This window comes from Mus musculus, chromosome 5 (genome assembly GCF_000001635.26).
Source record: "Mus musculus strain C57BL/6J chromosome 5, GRCm38.p6 C57BL/6J".
Lineage (NCBI taxonomy): Eukaryota > Metazoa > Chordata > Mammalia > Rodentia > Muridae > Mus > Mus musculus.
The window spans coordinates 25,379,976-25,400,527 of NC_000071.6; the positions used below are offsets into that span (position 1 = coordinate 25,379,976).

At 37.9% G+C, this 20,552-nt stretch overlaps 1 protein-coding gene and 1 pseudogene across 30 annotated transcripts in view; one reads left to right on the forward strand and one right to left on the reverse strand.

Annotated features, from left to right (window-relative positions):
• Nucleotides 1–20,552, reverse strand: part of Kmt2c (lysine (K)-specific methyltransferase 2C) — a 227,061-nt gene that overhangs the window by 108,181 nt on the left and 98,328 nt on the right. For all 30 annotated transcript variants that reach the window (XR_003955625.1, XR_001784670.2, NM_001081383.2 and 27 more), the window contains exons 7-9: nucleotides 15,414–15,576; nucleotides 7,949–8,120; nucleotides 5,670–5,784 (exon numbers count right to left, since the gene is read on the reverse strand). Coding sequence is in view for 28 of the 30 variants with exons in the window: in NM_001081383.2 (NP_001074852.1) it covers nucleotides 5,670–5,784; nucleotides 7,949–8,120; nucleotides 15,414–15,576 (450 nt within the window). In the remaining 2 variants the exon portion in view is untranslated. The remainder of the gene's footprint in view (nucleotides 1–5,669; nucleotides 5,785–7,948; nucleotides 8,121–15,413; nucleotides 15,577–20,552) is intronic.
• On the forward strand, nucleotides 11,592–12,030 carry Hspe1-ps3 (heat shock protein 1 (chaperonin 10), pseudogene 3; annotated as a pseudogene).

The window sequence follows — 20,552 nt, forward strand, 5'->3', positions numbered from 1 at the left end:
ATAACAAAGACAAAAGGAAGACATTTCTATGTTGCAGATGAGAGGGTCAGGGAGAAGGGCTGAGGGTCAAAAGACAAGGGCTTCAGAAAAATCTTCAGATTAAAGGAAGCAAACAAAAGAGATCCAATAAGCAAGTAGACTCTCTAATATTAATGGAACCTGGAACCTACTTGGGAAAGGAGAGTATTTTATGTGACATTAATTCACGCAGCAGAAATAAAATAGAGGGTAACACAGATAAACTACTATACTGACATAAGTTTCTGGAGTCACAGAAATACTGTTTATGGAAAAATATTCATTTAGGGGACAACATGTCCAGCAAGAATATTTTTTATATTCTTGTATACTGAAATATCCAAATCTGAAAGGGCATTATGTAGGTAACTTAACTGTCAAAAGCTGAATGCAGAATGCAGTTCCTTTGCAGAAATCAATCAGATGGTAAAAGAAAGGTATAGACAGAATCAGATAATCAGAGAGAGCACCTGACATTTTCTTCTCAAAAATGTTAACAGCCGTGGGGGTGCACACCTTTAATCCCAGCACTCGGGAGGCAGATGCAGAGACAGAGGTAGGCGGATTTCTGAGTGCAAGGCCAGCCTGGTCTACAAAGTGAGTTCCAGGACAGCCAGGGCTACACAGAGAAACCCTGTCACGGGGGAAAAAAAAGAGAGAGAGAGAGAAAGAGAGAGAAAAAAAAAAGAAGGAAAAAAAATGTTAACAACAGCCGAATCCCAGTTGAATGGGCAGCATGATGCTTCCAATTTGTCATTTAAAATAATTATCAAGTAACTTTTTAAAGAAATGTATAATATATAAGCAGAAAATTCTTAAAAAAAAAAAAACAGGGAAAGATACTCATCTAAATTCTGGCATACAGCAGATTAGAGGAATGCCCTTGTTCTGTTCTAGTAGAATGCACCTCTTCTAGATTAGAACCCCCTAAAAGGAACAGCCACTTGCCTTGGTGAGGCCATACACAATGAACCTTCTAATGTTAAACACATGAACAGATTATAACTAAAAACTATAGAGAATGTTTAAAAAAAAATAGTATCATGAGTTGCTCATCTTTCAAACAGCCCAGAGAATAAACCTCCCAAGAAAAACTGTGACAGCAATGAGGGTGTGTATTGTAGTGGCAGAGTGCTTTCTGTTATGTGTAAAATCTCCCAGATTCAATCCCCAACAATTAAAAAAAAAAAAACAGCTAAATTATTATTAGCTTTTATGCTGATTGTCATGCATAGGCTCTTAAAAGAACCCATCCTGCTGGGAAGCAGTGGCACACACCTCTGATATCAACACTCAGAGGCACAGGCAGGCAGATCTCAGGGAGTTTGATGCCAGCCTGGTCTACAGAGCAAGTTCAAGGACAGCCAGAGCTACACAGAGAAACCCTGTCCCTGATCCCTATATATCCAGTGGTACACTCAGCAGTACCTCAAGTAACTGTCATGCTAGATGAGGATGGCAGAACATGATAGGGATCAAATCTAGGAGAATGGGGCAAAAATAAATTTGAGAAGGGGGGAACATTACACAGAAAATTTATTAAGATAATGAAAACAACAAAGAAGATAATATTTGATAGCAAGAAACAAAAATTATGTAGTTGTTACTAGGTCTAGAAAGAAAACAAAGAACTAAATATACATAGGTAAATATTTAAAATATTAGAAATAAAACAACAAAAACACTTCTCCCCAAGGCTCAGTGACAAAAAATGTTTCAGCCATAACTAATCAATACAGAGCCACTGTCAGGTTCTGAAAATAAATCATAAGAATTACCAAAAAGTAAAGATCCAAAAGTCCTCTCAAACAAAGAGAATGAAAATTAAATTCAAAAGTAAATACAAATAAATGATTAAATGACGTGTGTGTATGAGAAATGAAGAGAGTATAGATTGACACAGAGAGAGGAAAAGAGTGGACACGGAGAGAGAGGGGAGTGTACACACGGCCGGGGGTGGGGTGGGGGTGGGGGCAGACACACAGAGAGGGGAGGAGTGTGAACACACACAGAGAGCTGGGAGAGAGCTGACACAGAGAGACAGGGAGGAAATGGAGACATGCAGAGAGAGAGGGAGAGAGAGTCAAAACAAACACAAGCACAGAGAGAGGGGAGAAGAGGAAGAGGGAGGGAGGGAGGGAGGGAGGGAGGGAGGGAGGGAGAGAAGGAAGGAGGAAGGGAGGGAGGGGAAACGCAGCAGGCTACACCCTGGAATAGATGCTCCCCTCCCACTGTCATGTGGGTTCTGGGGATTGAACACAGGTCACCATGGTTGCAATGCAAGTGCCTTTACCCACTAATTCACCTGATAAGCCTTGAAAAAAGTGTTTCTAGAGTATAAAGTCTGTGATAGGGTAAAAAAGGTTCTTTCAAAAAAAATTGAATTTTTTTTAAATAGGTAAACAAAGATTCAAAAACAAAAAAAACTTCAAGTGTTGTACACTTGGAATTTACAGAAAGATATAAATTCTTTCTTTCTTAACATGTAACACAAGCTGACCTTGAACTGGTGGTTCTCCTGCCTCATGCAAGCACATTATCCCCATGTTAGGTAAAACGTATTTTGGCAATGAAAATATAATAATAAGGTTTATAACTTAATTTAATCAAGCAAAAGAAGCTAACATTTTGATTTTTACTAATCTAAACAGCTAAGTACTAAGTCATTTAAAATGTACATCAAAAATGTACAGAACCAGAAGGCTGTAGAATAAAATGCTAACGAATCACACTCAGTTGGTAAACAGGATACCTGCTCAAGTTACCAGGTAAAGGCCCAAAGGGAGCAGAGGTAGAGGTGGTGGGCAATTAACAGCGTTAGGAGTTTTACACTAATAAAACACTGAGCCAATCTGTTTGCTAAGGTAAAGCCAAACATGCATGTATAGTTAAGGGAGGGAAACACAAGAAGAAATTGATAAAACCAATAAAAGTGATTAATTTTATTAATTTTTTAATCTGTTAATCAAAATATGCAGTAAAGGGATTTTATCTATCAAGAAAGTAACAAACACACAGTGTTAAAAGCTACTATTACAAGTGTGTAAGCATTTGCTTAAAAGCCAAAAACCACCCCACAGGCCTGCAATCCCAGAATTCAAAAAGCAGTGGTAACCTGTAGCTTTACCAGCAAGTTCTAGACCAGCCAGAACTACATACAACAAAAACCCTACACCAACTAAATTCTGAGTAAAGTAAAAGTATAAACATACTACAGTACATTAGAGGTCAGGTTTACACAGTTACAAATTGGCTTGGGGTAACCAAAGTTTTAATCAAAGGTAAATTGATAACCTTAAATATTCTGTTTCCATCAGAAAGGAAAGAAAATAAATTTTGAATTCACCTTTGTATTTCAGAAAGGCTGTAAGGCAAGTAGAGGCATGTAGTGAAGGTCAAAGTATAAATATTCCATGCCGTGTGTTTTTCTCCTTAACTGAACCACCAAGAGAACACGGAAGAGGCTGGAACCCTCAGACTCCATCTCCCAGGTAGCCACAGATGAGTGGAGTTACTAAAAGCATCTTGTTCTCTGGGTGATGAGCCCTTCTGTTCACACTACACTGCTCACATCTCAACATTTTCTGCTACTACCTAATAGCGTTCACCGGGGCTCTCTAGACCATTAGATAGAACGCAGCCTCCAACGCTGCCCAACGCGAGAGCTGTTTCCCCTGTGCTTCCTTTACCACACTTATGGCCTGAGCGGCACCCTCAGCCTTCTTGTCTTCTGAAGTGTGAAAAGCACTAGAAGCAGTTCCAAAGTGGGCACAGGTCCAAAGAGGTCTGCTCAAGGCAGCTCAGTGTCTTGCTCCCACAGGCCACTGCTCCCTCTCCAGCTCTGTGTGGTGGAGCCCAGAACATTCACCACCCCAGCAACCCTGTGCCTTCAATTTCAGGTGCTGCCTCCATAGCGTCACTTCATCCCCTACACAGGAAAACCGCCAGAGACACGATACGCTGGACAATAAAGCAAGGAGCAGAGAAACAATAAGGCCTTTCTTAGTGGGCCAACAGGCCAAGAACATGTGGCTGCAGGAAAATCACAGAAGACAGCTCAACCAAACCAAATCAAAAAACAAAAACCTAAGAACTGGAAATTTTTACAGAAACATTAAAGTTAGTCGGCATCATGGTACACCTGTGATCCCTGAAGCAGAAGCTGAGGCAGCAGAAACACTAAGCCAAACTGAGCTCCCAAAGGAAGATCCTGGAGGAAACGGAGGGAGGGAAAAATACTAAAGGGGAGATATAATAATCAAAATTAAAATAAAATGCAATGACTAATGTCAGGAATGCCACAATGCAGACTAACTACTATGCCTGCATATTTATGTTAATCCTGAGTGCTGTCAAAGATGTAAGAAATAAGTTTTGTTGTTGTTGTTTTAAATCATGACATAAAGATGTCTCCACCTCTGGATAACACAGAATATGTACCACTGCAGTGTCATAATCTTCATATCATACTCCTGTACTGCACATACCTGCTCACAGCAAGTAAACTGCAAACAGCACATCAACAAACTTCAGTGCAGAACTGTGAAAAGATAGCTTGATAGGCCATTTGTTACAGATTTCATTATTTAATGGAATGAATTTGAGAACAGCTTTTATAGAGTTGTTACAGACTTAAGTCTAACAGGCCCATTTTAAACTTCGTCTAGCTTGCTCCTGATGAAGTGCTGTGTCACAGATGTTAATGAACACAAATTTTGTTGCTTGAAAAGAATTAGTACAGCTCATATAAATAAGATTAAATGACCCTTGATGGAGCTCATGGTAACTGCAAGGAACCCAACACTGGCATCTGCATCTCCAGAAGGCCTCCAGTCAGACTGAGACTAAGAGATCAAACTCAATAAAAAAAATGTGTGATATATGTCAGTCATCTTGGTTTGTTTCTGGGAACAGCAGATTGTTGCAGTTGACAGAACAAAACATAGCACTGAATGGGAACCCTGGCCCATAATCAATGAGATGAGTGCCCACTGTTTCAATTATTGTCCATGATGGAAAACCATGTTGTGCTTGGAAAAATCACCAGAGTTTCAGTTTCCTCATATGTAGAATGACCCTACTTCAGAAGGTAAGTTCTTTCATAAAACATCATACAAAAAGTTAGTTGATAAAAATCATACCATATTTTCGTACCTGTCCCAATTTATAAACAACCCAAATGTTTGCCAATAGATAGTTTAGTAAAAACAGAAAAGGAGAAATAAAGGAGTGTGTGTGTCTAAAAACAATTATATTGGGTCAAAAAGGGTCCCCCTCCTAAAGAATATAAACTATTTAAAAGCATTCCTACAAACTTCTAGAGCGTAAACAGTAATGAATAATGAGAAAAGCAAAGCTACCTGGGAAATAAGAGAAGAATGTGCAAAATCAAGAAAAGCTTTCCAAGAGGCGTCAGGAAGCCTTTTCAGATAATGAAAAGGGTGTACTCCCATGATGGCTCCATAGTAAAATGCTTGTGTCAAATTACAGACTTTTAAAATATGCAGCTTCTATATATCAATTATATATCAAGAAAATTTAAAAGCTGTTCTTGTAGGAATGATGATAATAGATTTGAACAGGAATATGGTGTCAGTTCTCTATGCAATACATATAGAGGATATCTAAAAACAAATTAGGAAATCACTTACTTTGCATTTCCAGCCATTGGTTGGCACTGATTTCATAACAGGTTGAAGACAAAAAGTATGGTACCCTTTGTCACATGTATCACATACCAGCATCTTGCTATCTTCTCCCGATTGTCTAAAAAATAAGATAGCATTATCTTTAAACTTTTGCGTTCTCATAAATATGCATGAAAACAATCCTAAAACTTGCACAATCCATAAACACAGTGTCTCTTTTGTGTATAGAATATTAAAGAGACTACCCACTTCATGAATCCAGAAAGATCATGCTACTTAAAGCTTTCTCCTATGGTTAGCGTCCCTTCGTCACTGTAGACTCCTACAGAGGAGGAGGTGGTACAGCAAAACTCTCTCATCATAACATTTTGGGAGTGGGGGGGGGGGGGTTATGGGGACTTTTGGTATAGCATTGGAAATGTAAATGAGCTAAATACCTAATAAAAAATGGAAAAAAAAACCCTAATACTCATCCTTTAGGGGGAACTACAACTGCTAGTGATGCCGTGTTGGCAGGGTGAACTGGAAAGACAACTGCACATAACCAAAGAGGACCAAGCCCAATGTCAGACCTTCCATTTGTATATATACTGCTATTTTCTAACCTATACCACCCTGAATCCAGACTTCAGGTATAAAGTGAGAAAAAAGATCATCAAAGACTACTGAGTCCCAAACAGTGTACTGGTTCAAAACCTTAGAATGTCCTTTAAACAGTACGTGCTAAATATTTTAAGAAAAATGGGCCTTAAAAAAAAGAGAAGAAAAAAACAAACAAAAAACAGGGGCTAGAGAGAGATGGGATCCGATGCGCTCTTCTGGTATGTCTGAATACCTCTGATCACCTGGACCTCATCAGCCCCTTTTCACCCCAAGGGTTTTATACACACCATCCCACACTGGTGATGGGGATGATAATAATGATAATCATCATCATCATCAGGGCTGACAAGATGGCTCAGCAGGTAAAAGCACTTGCTGCAAAGCTTGATCACCTGAGTTCAATCCCTGGTGCCCAAAGAAATAAAAGGATAGAACCAACTCCACAGCAGTACAGTAATGCCCTCTACTACACACACACGCACACGCACACGCACACGCACACCCAGTGAGACGGGGGTGGAGGAGGGAGAGGGAGAGAGGGAGAGTTTGTGCATGCTGGCCACTATTGCTAATAAATGAAATTCTAAACAATTAATAAAAAGAAAAAATATTGTCATGAGTTAGAATTCAAAGACTTTCTCTAAACACTGTTTTGCACCAAAACTGGGTACTTGCTCTGCAAAATAGTCTCTCTTGATACTTAGCAACTTATTTCTGATTCTCAGATACTAAGAATTTAAAAAATATGAAAATTAATGGACTCTTTTTGAAATTTATGAATCAAACCCAAGTAAACAAGCAAGATGTATCTCCAAGGCCTCCAGTGGTTACTCAGTTTAACAAACTCTACCATGTTTTACCTTTAAGCACTTCCACTACATGAATAAGCTGGAGGCCATTCCTCTCACACCTCTTCTCAAGAGACAATAAATACACATACGAATTATCAAGTAAATGTTAACTGATCTTCTTAGATTTTAGCAAAGTATGAAAGCAAACAGTTTGATTTACTTTGTGATTCTGATTCTGACTGTTCTTCTGAAATAACCTGTAAATTAGACTTTCCAGAGCAACTTTAGGCTTTACTTTTGCCTAGTTAAAAAATGCTGTGTTTGCAACCATTTATGTATCACTAAAGATGCACTCTCAAAATGCTACACTAACTATATACTTGCGGTGAGAGAATTACAGGAGAGTGGAGAAATGGCCAAGGGATGAAATACAATAGATGAGAAAGTATAGCTCCAGATGCTTAATTTCCACACCATGCTTTGTTTGAACTATACGGAATAGAATCTACTTAGAAGATGAACATCAAGATTGTAGCAAGACAGTAGTCAGTAGAAATTGACCATCCTAGATTTGGAGGCTCAATGTTTATAACTTATTTCTACAGTTACTGCTTCATTATCCTATTAATTCCTCTCAATAAAAATTTTTTTCTAGTCTTTATTTTAAAATATCATTTATTAATAAAGTGTTAGCACAGTGAGTTTTGTTTAGATATGCTTCAAAATAATAGAAAAGTTAGTAAATGCTAGTAGACATACATGGTGAAATTAGTGTGACTATAGCTTACAGTATAAAGAACCTTCATTATAGCTCATAAACTTTTAATACGTAACAGCAGGTCTCACTGAGACTCAACACATACCCTTGAGTTGGAATGAGAAACTTACTTGCAGTTCTGGCACACTTTGCACTCAGGACACTGCCAACCAGCACGCTTTAGTGGAGTAACAGCTATATCCAGGCACATCCCATGGTAGTGCTGACCACAAGTGGTACAAAAGAACTGATCTAAAAGATCTCCCGGGCTGTCACACACTGCACAGTTTGCATCTTCCTTTGCTAAAATTAACAGCAAAACAATAAAATTGTATTATAATTTAATATTTTTCTAACTTAACAGTTTAAAATTACTTGAAGGGAATTTACATGAAATCTCTCAGACATTCGAAGTTATCCACATTTTGCCAAGTCAGAATGAGGTTTCACTTAAAACACTCTAATGTATTATAATTAAAGTATAACCATATGAAATTTAATCACGTAATTTTGCAAGTATTTTTGCTGATGCTCTGTACATGCATTAGAAAGAACAAAACAAGGAACTAGGAGGGGGAAATCAACACAGACACTTGTAGTATTAAAATTAAGTATTTTATTCATATTAAATTCTTGTAAACTTAAAATCAAAAATACAAAATAACAATGTTAATATCAATTAGATTAATGTTTTTCTTAATTGAAAACAGACTATTCCAACAAACTTAGGGGTTTTCTTAATACTAGAAAATATCTTATGTATAACATTATTGCTAGAAGACATATATATACACATATATATGTAACACATACATATATATGTATGTATATACATACACACACATGAATACAATTCATAGACTAATTATATACTCAACCAGTTACAAAACCATTAAAATCAACATACTTATAGATAACACCCATGACTAAAATGGATTATGACAAGGGTTTACTATATAAAACAAAACAAAAAAAGAATAAATTGTGCTTTCAGCCAATATACAACTAAACTTATGCACATTATAATATAAAAAGAGAAACAAGGAATTCTAAAAGCATACCCATGCTAATAATGTAGATCTTCTATTATAACAAGTTTAACAGATCAATGTCTCCTATTTTGTCCAAAGTTGGGCCAGTCCAACCTAATCCACTCAGCTAAAAGTACTTTCTACCTTTGCAAATCAAGCATCGTGAAAACTAAGTGGTAATCTATTCCTATTACATACATTAGAAGTCAAGAACATCTTCCTGTTGAGGGTTATAATAAATAGATTTTGTAAATCATAGCAGTCTCTGTAATACAGACTTAATTGTTTTAACAGTCTTTTAAAAATGTGAGGACAATTCCTAGAATAGAGGAAATACAAAAGAAGTCCAGGGGTCTGGACGGCAGGCTGCACCTTACAGAAAGTCTAGCTACATAACCGCCTCATACCTGAAGCCACCTTAGAAAGGTTACAAAAACAAAATCACATGAAATCCAATAGTTACGTTTTAGACTGCATCTTATTAACATTTAGCAAACTGTACAAGGCTCATCACTCTTACATTTACACTACCCTTTCCACGGCAACTCCTCAGCTTCTCCTTACGGTTCCTACAGCATATGGTAGGGGCCTGTACCTCCTTTGTATGACTTTGAATACTGGAAATCTTAGAACCCATCTTCATCTTTCCATACAAATTCTGCAACATTTCTGCTGCGCATGTAAAAACTCCTTTGATGTTCATTAAATGCTGATGCTCTAAAATCTGTATTATCATCCATACACTTTCATAAAACTCAACCATTTATTATCAAGCCTTATGCAGCTCAACTCCAAATGTTTTAAAAAATACTAAAACTCAACACTTCTAAAATAAAATTTATTCCTTTTTCTAAAAAAAGAATGGGGGGAAAAAAAACCAGAAATTTTAATATCCTTTTGCTAACAACATCTCCCTATCCTAGGACACTTCACCAGATCCAAATTCTTTCTATTAAATTATCTATATACTTTTCTTTGGATTTTACAGTTTAGCCCATAATAGTTTCTTAGTATTACAATAGCTTCTAAGTAAACTCAACCCTCCTTATGATTCTATTCTCTCTAAAACATCACCTGGATACGCAAAGCACAATTTCAAAATCTTAGTGTAATCATTATGTTCTCTTAAATTAAGAATTAATCAAGAGGGCCAGCAGGATGGCGTAACCATCAAAGGTGCTTGCTGCTCAGATTGGCTGATGTAACTTCAATTTTTGAAGCCCAGAAAAGAGAGAACCAACCACAGCACAAATATTCTCCTGGCTCCTCTCTCTCTCTCTCTCTCTCTCTCTCTCTCTCTCTCTCTCTCTCTCACACACACACACACACACACACACACACACACAAACACACACACACCACACACAAACACACACCCCTACACGAATGCCACACATACACATGCACATAAAATAAACATTAACTTTTTAAAAGAGCCAATCAATGGATCTAGAGATGATGGCATATGACTGTAATCTCAGCACATAGAGGTGGAAGCAAAAGAAGCAAGACTCCATGATTGGCCTCATCTGCACAGCTAAGGCAGAGTCAGTTTGAACTACATAAAACACTTCCTTATAAACTGTAACAGGGGTACCACAATTTATACACACACATGTTGGGAACAAAAAAAGGGGAGGGGGCCTGGGGAAGGGAAAAGGCCCACACCCCACCAGTTTTCCCTATCCTCTGGTCTGTCAGGAGTGGGAGAGCTGCCATACACTTTCCACTCATCCCTGGGTGGGCATTCCTCTATCCCACTCTTCAGAGGGTGGCCAAGGGGCAGCCCTACCTGGGATTCCTGGAGCTACCTTGCTAAAGCCCAGGGTTATAGGAGAGAGGGATGAGGGAAGAGGTTCCCAACACCTGCGAGGGTGCGCACAGCCTTGATGAGCAGAGACTCTCTATGGTTTTAGAGCTTTACTGTGGAAATGCAGGGAGAAAGAGAGAAGGTAGTGGGGAGGCTAAAGAGAAAGAGAGAGTAAGAGAGAGGAGAGGAGAAGACAAAGAGAAAGGAGAGAGGAGAGAAGACAAAGAGAGAGGAGAGAGGGGATGAGAGTGAGGGGTAAGAAGCAAGAGAGACAAGTAAGAGATCAAGGTAGGGCTGAACAGCCCTTTCTATGGTCTTCACTGTTGCTAGGTAACTGGGGAGTTGTTTAGCCTGAAGGTCAGAAGCTTGGGCCATTGGCTATGTAACTACTGACCATGCTTCTCTTGTGGGGGCTGTTGGGGGCGGTAACTTAGGCAGGAGCCAGAGTTCCAGGAGCATAAGGGAGCGCCTACAGTGTCATGTAGGTGAATTATCACCACCACTCTCAGGGTTCAGACCTCAGCTCAACTGGAGACCAGCCTATAGCCCAATGCCCCCCACACACACACACACACAAACAGATAAATCTCAATACCTCCTCCTTTTTAATCTAAAAGAAAAGATGGAATTTAACTTAATGTTCCTTTTCCCTGTATACTTTGAAGAAACTTCTATTAAATAACTACAACACAATAGTGTAAAGCCTTGAAAAGATAGGGAGCTTATCTTTTCTGCTTTGTACATCCAATAACCCAAAATAAATCAAGTCTTAGTCAAATGTATTTTAAGATGAAGGCTCACTTTTCAAATTACTTTTAAGTGATTAAATTTGTCAGGCACTTTAAATAAGTGATTATTTTAAAAATAGAAGTGTAGTAGTAATCTCATTTTTAATGGAAGATAAGGTATTTTCCTTAATATTAAGAAAGTGCTAGAGTCCGCAGCTGTGGCAGCAGCACAAGTCATTGGTGGATAAGCTTTTAGGAAGTTTCTTCCGCTCTTTGACAGAGTATTGGTGGGAAGGGGTGCCGCCAAAATGTAACCAAAGGTGGCATTATGCTTCCAGAAAAGGCTCAAGGAAAAGTGTTGCAAGCAACAGTCATGGAGGAAAGGGCGGAGAGATTGAGCCTGTCAGTGTGAAAGTTGGAGATAAAGTTCTTCTCCCAGAATATGGAAGCACCAAAGTAGTTCTAGACAACAAGGATTATTTCTTATTTAGAGATAGTGACATTCTTGGAAAGTATGTCGACTGAAATCACTGTTGAAATGGTGTCACGTGAGGATTCCCATTCCACTGATGCCTGAACTATTTCATCGTGTAAATAATTTCCATGCCTCCCTTTTATAACAACCAGATGATGCCTAAACTGACAAAAAAAAGTGCTAGTATGCACCCATAAATAATTGCCCTTTTAAAAGTGAATCTTTGATTTTTGTCTCTTTACTTTTTTTTTAAATTGGGAAGCAATTGACATCAGATATTAATTTTAGCTTGATACTGGGTTTTCAAAATACTGATTAAAAATCTGTAAAACTGCCTAGCATTTGATATTCTACAGCTCTAACTTGGCACAGTAGATACTGACTGCCAGATACGTATAGTCCAAATTGAGATGTACACTAGGTATAAAATGCATATGGAATTCTAAAATCACAGTAGGAAAACAAATCAAGTATCTAAAACTTTTGTATTGATTACATGTTGAAATACTGGTATTTTTAAAGAAGGTAAATAAAATAATACATGCTATTAAGTATACTAAAATTATTTATATTGCTCACATTACATTTCTATCACCAACACAATACTATACACTCAAACTCACAGATCTCACTATTTAAGAGAGTGCTGCTTATTTTACACTATTTTCTCAGTAACTCCTTCATGACCATCTTTAAAAAAAAAAAATCAAGACTACAATGTTAGCAAAAAGCAGTATGAAAAATAAATGCACAGCCATTCATGGCTTTCACACATATGCTACGGGTACAAACCTAAATTCTTGGAGCTCTCTGACCTTTCTTCTCAGTATCCTGGATAACATCCATAATTTACTTGTTCTTCAGGGGATTACTTGATAGGCAAACCACAAGAAAGAAGGCAAATGGTATTGTCATATCTGCAGCTTGGGGTTGGGGTGAAGATGGGCAACAGACATGACAGAAAAACGGATTGCCACTGATTAGCCAGTCTACCCAACCTGTAAGTTCCTGATTCAGTGAGAGACTTGTCTCAAAAGATAAGGTAAAGATCAATGGTGGAAGACAACCACATCAATCTCTAGCCTCCACTATGCAAATATGCCCACATCCTCAAATCCATGGGGGCGCATGTGGCAGGTGATTGTTAAACATTTACAGAGCAGTGTTTAAGATTTCCAGGTTTTATGCCTGTGATTTAAAGAGAAGGAAAGAAAAGGAAAGGAAAGGAAAGGAAAGGAAAGGAAAGGAAAGGAAAGGAAAGGAAAGGAAAGGAAAGGAAAGGAAAGGAAAGGAAAGGAAAGGAAAGACAAGCCTTGCCTTGCAGGGTATGTTTATACTACCAGGCTGCTACTTTGACACAATGTTTTACTATTTTCTCTATAACAGGTAGTGTCCACTTCTCTTTTACTCCCAGTATGGAGTGAAATCCTAAAGTAATACTATGAACCAGATTAAATACTCACATTTTATTTCCTTATATTAATTTTTGGAATGGTCACCAAGTGGGAATTTTGGGAAAGGGGGAGTACCACCCTCACTTACCAATGCTCTCATACTGCTACAATCTATACTTCCCTTGCCAAATTTCCATACTTTGGAAGAAGACACAGAACCAATGACCTCAGTATTCCTCTTAACTTTACGTGCCAGCATGATCTCTCATCATCACAATGTTAATGACAAGTTATGTCATCAGTTCTTATAGTTCGTAATTTTACATGCTGACTGAACTCCAGCAGTATACATAAAGAACGTGATCATCAAAAGAAACAATGGCACAATTACTTAAATTTCTAAAAAATAATTAACTACATAAATAATCTCATAGCAATAACTGTTTACTTTTCTCTTTAATAGGCATAATGCAAAACATTATTAAAATTTTAAATCAGTTATTAGTTTAAACATAATTTGAAATTAAGAGTTTGCTTAGCTATAATTTAAGTCTGTATAGTAAATAAATGCATGATTATATTATAAATAAAATATAACTCTGACTATAGATAAAATTAGGTACAAAACAATGATAAAAAAGTGAGTCAATGATCATGTTAATCTAGCTATCTGGAATTACTCTAGTTAAGCCTGAAGTAGCTATATTTGTATTTCTTAAACCTCAAAAGATAGAAAAAAACATGTCTTAAAAACATGGTTAAATACATGCACAGAGATAGGCATGAATTAAAAGATTAATAAATACATTGGTAAGATGTACATAAAAGTTAACAGGCAAGAAGTCATGTAGGAGAGAATGACTAAATAACCATGAAGCCTTCAGAAAGTGAAGTGTGCATGCTCTTCAGCTAGCAAATGACTCAACAGGTAAAAACCCTTGCTGTGCAAAGCCTGGCAACAGAATTCAACTCTGGAACCCATCTAAAGATAAAATTTAAAAATCTGACTCTCACACATCATATGCACACATACCTGACATATATACAACATAAACTAAAATTTTCTAAGCAAAATATTGCAACAATAGCAAAAATCCAGATCTTTGGTTAGTGATAAAGTAAAAAGAAATTATAATGTTCTGTGCTCATTAAAACTCAAACATGAACATTTTCTTACTATAAAACACTAGTGGAAAAGAAAGCAAAAAGCAGCACTGCATATTAGAGATAAGCAAGATGGATGGGCTGTGAAGCAGCACTAGAGATGTCTGTCCCACAACCAGGTATAGAGAGTCCCTGAACAAAATGCCAGCAAGTATGTGATGCTCCTAGAGATAATATTCTCACGAACACTGGAATCAACTTTGCATCCCCCCACTGACAGTAAAAGATACTGATCTCCATACACTCAAACTCACTCTACAACAGCTCCTAGATCTCACTGTTGAAGAGAGTGCTGCTTATTTTACACTATTTTCTCAGTAACTCCTTCATGACCATCTTTTCAAAGAAACACAGCAATGTGAGGTGAAAGACTACAATATTAGCAAAAAGCACTATGAAAAATAAATGCACTATTCAACTATTAAGTGAATTGTTCTTTTCTTTAGAAATGTTAAAAAATACTGTATCCTCTCAGTATGTCTTCTAAAATGGTTTAAAACTGTTTTTTAAACATAAGAATTTAAAATATGCAAATGCTGAATTTTAGAGAAAATAACCATTTTTAAAATTAATACCGGTAAAATTACTGGTCATAGCTTTCCACTCAAAACCACACAATAAACCAGGTTTAGTGGCACGTGTCTATAAGAGCAGCACTTGGAAGGCAGAAGCAAGCAGGTCACCTTTGAGGGTTAGGATAGCCAGAGCTACACAGTGAGACGCTGAGGAGAGAGGGACAGGGGAGACCCACTAGGACTGCATAATATCTTCTGGATATCAATTTCTTCTTTCAGCTTTTGTTTTTTGTTTCGATTTCTTTCCCCGTTTTCTTTTTTAGCCCTGGCTGTCCTGGAACTCACTCTGTAGACTATCCAGACTGGCTTAAAACTTAAGATCCGCCTGCCTTGGCCTCTCACACACTGAGATTGAGAATTTCATAGTATTCCCTTTTAATACAAGTAAAGTAACTCTCCAAATTCACATGCAAACTTACATCTTTCAGGAGCTTGGTCGATGTGTTCTGGACAGAGAAGGAAGAAGTGACTAAAGTCCTGAAAGGTGCCAGCCCCTGCAGCACATGGGTAATGGTACATCTGGGTACACTTCTCTTCACAGCATTTGATAGTGGCTCCAAGGTGTTTGCAAAATGCACATCGCTGGAAAGAGAAAAAAAATGACTTTTCAAAACTTTGAGGAGGGGTAAGAAGACATGAAGAAATATATGTACCTTACTAATAAAACAATCTGTGAAAAAAAAAGATGCAAAAACACCAATAAAATACTCTCAAGCCAAGTATAGGAATGCATCAAAAAACATCATCCACTATGGTAAAGTAGGCTTCATCTCAGGGATGCGAGGATGGTTCAATATACAAAAATCCATAAAAGTCTTGGAGAAATCAGGGATATAAGTGTATACCTAAAGACAATAAAGTATACAGCAAGCCAACAGTCAACATCAAATTAAATGGAAAGAAACTTAAAATAATTCTACTAAAATCAAGTACAAGGTTGTCCACTCTCTCCCTATCTATTCAACATAGTACTTAAAGTCCTAGCTAGAGCAATAAGACAACTAAAGGAGATCAAGGGGCTACAAACTGGAAAGGAAGAATTCGAGGTATTACTATTTGAGATATGATATGGTAGTACACATAAGTAACACTAAAAAGCCTACCAAAGAACTACAGCTGACAAACACATTCAGCAAAGTGGCTGGATATAAAATTAACTCAAAGAAATCAGTAGCCCTCGTGTACACAAACAATAAACAGGCTGAGAAAGAAATTAGGGAGACAACACCCTTTATAATGTAATATATCACAAATAATATAAAATATCTTGGTGTAACTAACTGAGCAAGTGAAAGACTTGTATGACAAAACTACAAGTCTCTGAAGAAAGAAACTGAGGAAATAACAGAAGGTGGAAAAATTTCCCCTGCTCTAGGATCAGAAATCAACCAAATAGAAACAAAGAACAATACAAAGAATCAACAAAACCAAAAGCTGATTCTTTCAGAGAATCAACAAGATAAACCCCTAGCCAAACAAACTAAAGGACTCAGAGACAGTATCCAAATTCACAAAGAAAGAAATGAAAAGGGAAACAAATCAACAGAAATGGAGGAAACTCAAAAAATCTGCAGATCCTACTACAAAAGCCTATACTCGACAAAACTGGAAAATCTAGATGAAATAGATGGTTTTCTAGACAGATACCACGTACCAAAGTTATATCACAAGCAGGTAAACTATCTCAATAGGCCCATACTCCATAAGGAAATAGAAGAAGTCAATAAAAACCTCCCAACCAAAAAAGGCCCAAGGCCAGACAGATTTTGTGCAGATTTCTACCAGACCTTCAAAGAAGTTCTAATGCCAATATTCATCAAACTATTCCATAAAATAGAAACAGAAAGAACACTACCTAGTTCATTCTATGAATCCACAATTACTCTAATACCTAAACCACACAAAGACACAACCAAAAAAGGAAGTTCAAACCAATATCGCTTATGAATATCAATGCAAGACACAACCAAAAAAGAGAAGTTCAGACTAATATTGCTTATGAATATCAACACAAAAATAAAAACTAAATGAACTTCTTGAAAACTGAATAGAAGAACACATCAAAACCATCATTCATCACGATGAAGCAGGCTTCATTCCAGGGATGCAACACTGGTTTATATATGAAAATCCACTAATATAATCTACTATATAAACAAACTCAAAGACAAAAATCACATGATCATCTCCTTAGATGCAAAAAAAGCATTTGACAAAATAAGACACCCCTTCATGTTAAAAGTATTAGAGAAATCAGGAATTCAAGGCCCATACCTAAACATAATAAAAACAGTTTACTGCAAACCAACAGCCGATATCAAATTAAACAAGAGAGATACTTGAAGCAATCCCACTAAAATCGGGGACAAGACATGGATGTCCACTCTCCCCATATCTATTCAATATATTATTCAAAGTTCTAGCTAGACCAATAAGACAACAAAAAGAGATCAAAGAAATACAAATTGACAAAGAAGAAATAAAGGTATCACTATTTACAGATGACATAATAGTATATATAAGCGACCACAAAAATTCTACCAGAGAACTTCTCCAGCGGATAAATAACTTCAGTAAATTCTTCCTTTATACAAATGATAAACAGGCTGAGAAAGAAATTAGGGAAACAACTCCCTTCACAATAGCCACAAATAATATAAAATATCTTAGGGGTACCTCTAACCAAATAAGTGAAAGACCTGTATGACAATAACTTCAAGTCTCTCAAGAAAGAAACTAAAGAAGATCTCAGAAAATGGAGAGATCTTCCATGCTCATGGATTGGTACTATTAACATAGTAAAAATGCCCATCCTACCAAAAGCAATCTACAGACTTGATGCAATCCCCATCAAAATCCCAACACAATTCTTCAAAGACATGGAAAGAGCAATTCTCAAATTCATCTAGAGAAGGCAAAAATACCTAGAATAGTGAAAACAATTCTTAACAATAGAAGAATGGCTGGGGGAATCACTATCTCTGACCTCAACCACACACTTATGGACACTTGATCTTTGACAAAGAAGCCAAAAATAAAGAATGGAAATAAGAAAGCATCTTCAATAAATAGTGCCGGCTGTATGTAGAAAAAATGAAAATAGACCCATATTTGTCACCTTGCACAAAGCTCAAGTCCAAGTGGATCAAGGACCTCAACATAAAACCAGATACGCTGAATCTAATAGAAGAGAAAGTGGGAAAGAGACTGGAACTCATTGGCACAGGGGTAAAATCTTCTAAATAGGAACTCCAGTGGTTCACACTGTAAGATCAAGAATGGATAAATGGGACCTCATGAAACTTGAAAGCGTCTGTAAGGCAAAGGACACTGTCAATAGGACAAATCAGCAACCAGGAGACTGGGGAAAAAAAATCTTCACTAACCCCACATCCAATAGTGGGCTAATATCCAAAATATATAAAGAACTCAAGAAACTAACCACCAAAAAACCAAAGAACCCAATCAAAAAATGGGGTATAGAGCTAAACTGAGAATTCACAACAGAGGAATCTTGAATGGCTGAAAAGCACTTAAAGAAATTGTTTAAAGTCCTTGGTGATCAGAGAAATGCAAATCAAAACAACCCTGAAATTACACCTTACACCAATCAGAATGGCTAAGATCAAAACCTCAGGTGACAACACATGTTAGAGAGGATGTGGAGAAAGAGGAACACTCCTCCACTGCTGGTGGAATTGCAAACTGGTACAACCACTCTGGAGATCAATCTGGAGGTTCCTCAGAAAATTGGAAATAGATCTACCTGAAGAACCAGCAATATCACTCTTGGGAATATACCCAAAAGATGCCCCATCATGCCACAAGGGCACATGTCCTATTATGTTCACAGCAGCCTTGTTTGTGATAGCCAGAAACTGGAAACAACCCAGATGTCCCACAACGGAAGAATGGATACAGAAAATGTGGTTCATTTACACAATGGAATGGTATTCAACTATTAAGAATGAGGACATCCTGAGTTTTGCATAAAAATGGATGGAACTAGAAAATATCATCCTGAGTGAGGTAACTCAGACCCAATAGGACATGCATGTACTCACTAATAAGTGGATATTAGCAAAGAAAAAAAAAAAGTACAGAACTCAAAAGTCAATAAGCTGAAGGGCCCAAGTGAGCACACCTCAGTCCCACTTAGGAGGGAGAGGAAAGCAATCACAAGGGGGGGGGGGGAAGAAAGGGAGGGAGGGAGCTGGGTAGGAAAAGGGACAGGAAGGGGAAAGGGGGATATGATGAGGTATTGGAGGGGGAAAACAGGAGTGAAGCCCTGAAGGCCAGAGTAAAGAATGGAAACAGGCAACCTTGGGGGGTGGGAGATAGGGGAACCCTCTAGAATGTACCAGAGATGAGGGAGGTGAGAGACTCTCGGGACTCAAAGGGAGGGACCTTAGATGAAATCCTCTACAGTGGGGAGAGAGAACTTGTAGAGTTCACCTCCAGTAGAAAATGGGGCATCAAGTGGAGGGCTGTGGTTGCCACCCCACAGTCAAAAACTCTGACCTATACTTGTTCCTGTCTGAAAAAACTTCAGGGACAAAAATGGAGAACAGACTGAAGGAAAGGAGGTCCAGTGACAGGCCCAAATTTGGATCCAGCTCAAGGGGAGGCTCCAAGACCTTACTGATTCTGAGGTGTGCTTGCAGACAAGAGCCTAGCATGGCTGCCTTGCAAGAGGCCAAACAAGCAGCTAAAAGAGTCAGATGCAGAAGTCAAGGACACCTGTGGTCAAATTAGGGAAAAGCTGGAAGAAGCTGAGGAGGAGAGCAACCCCCATGGGAAGACCAGAAGTCTCAACTAACCTGGACCCCCAAGATCTCTGAGATACTGAGCCACCAACCAGGCAGCATACACCAGCTGATATGAGGCCCCGGACACATATACAGCAGAGGACTGCCTGGTCCTCAGTGAGAGAAGAAGCACCTAACCCTTGAGGCCCCAGAGAGTGGGGAGATCTGGAAGGGTGGGGGTTGGAGGGGACATCCTCATGGAGACAGGTGAGGAGGAATGGGATGAGAAACTGTCATAGGGTGGGTCAGGAGGGGGAATAAGGACTGGACTGTTAAAAAAAAAAGAAAAGAAAAAGATTAATGAATGATGAAAGAAAGAAAGAAAGAAAGAAAGAAAGAAAGAAAGAAAGAAAGAGAGAGAGAAAGAGAGAGAGAAAGAAAGGAAGGGGAGAGAGAGAGAGAGAGAAAGAGAGAGAGAGAGAGAGAGAGAGGGAAAGCAAGAGAAAGAAACAGAACACAAAAACCAAAAGCACAGAAGGCTTTCCATGCTTACTAATAACAACAATGAATGGAACTATATTAAGGTCATTACTCAAAAGCCTTAAACTGGCCAGATGAAATGATTGAATGAATAAATGAATGAGCAGGACTCTGATGGATGTGTACCACACAATTAACTAATTTTACTGGTAAAGAATCACATAAAATGAAAAGGAGTGTGAAACAAAGCTAAACCTCACGAGCAAAGAGAAACCTGATGGAGTAACACTCACCTATCACCTCAGATAATAAGAAGTATAAGGAAAAGCC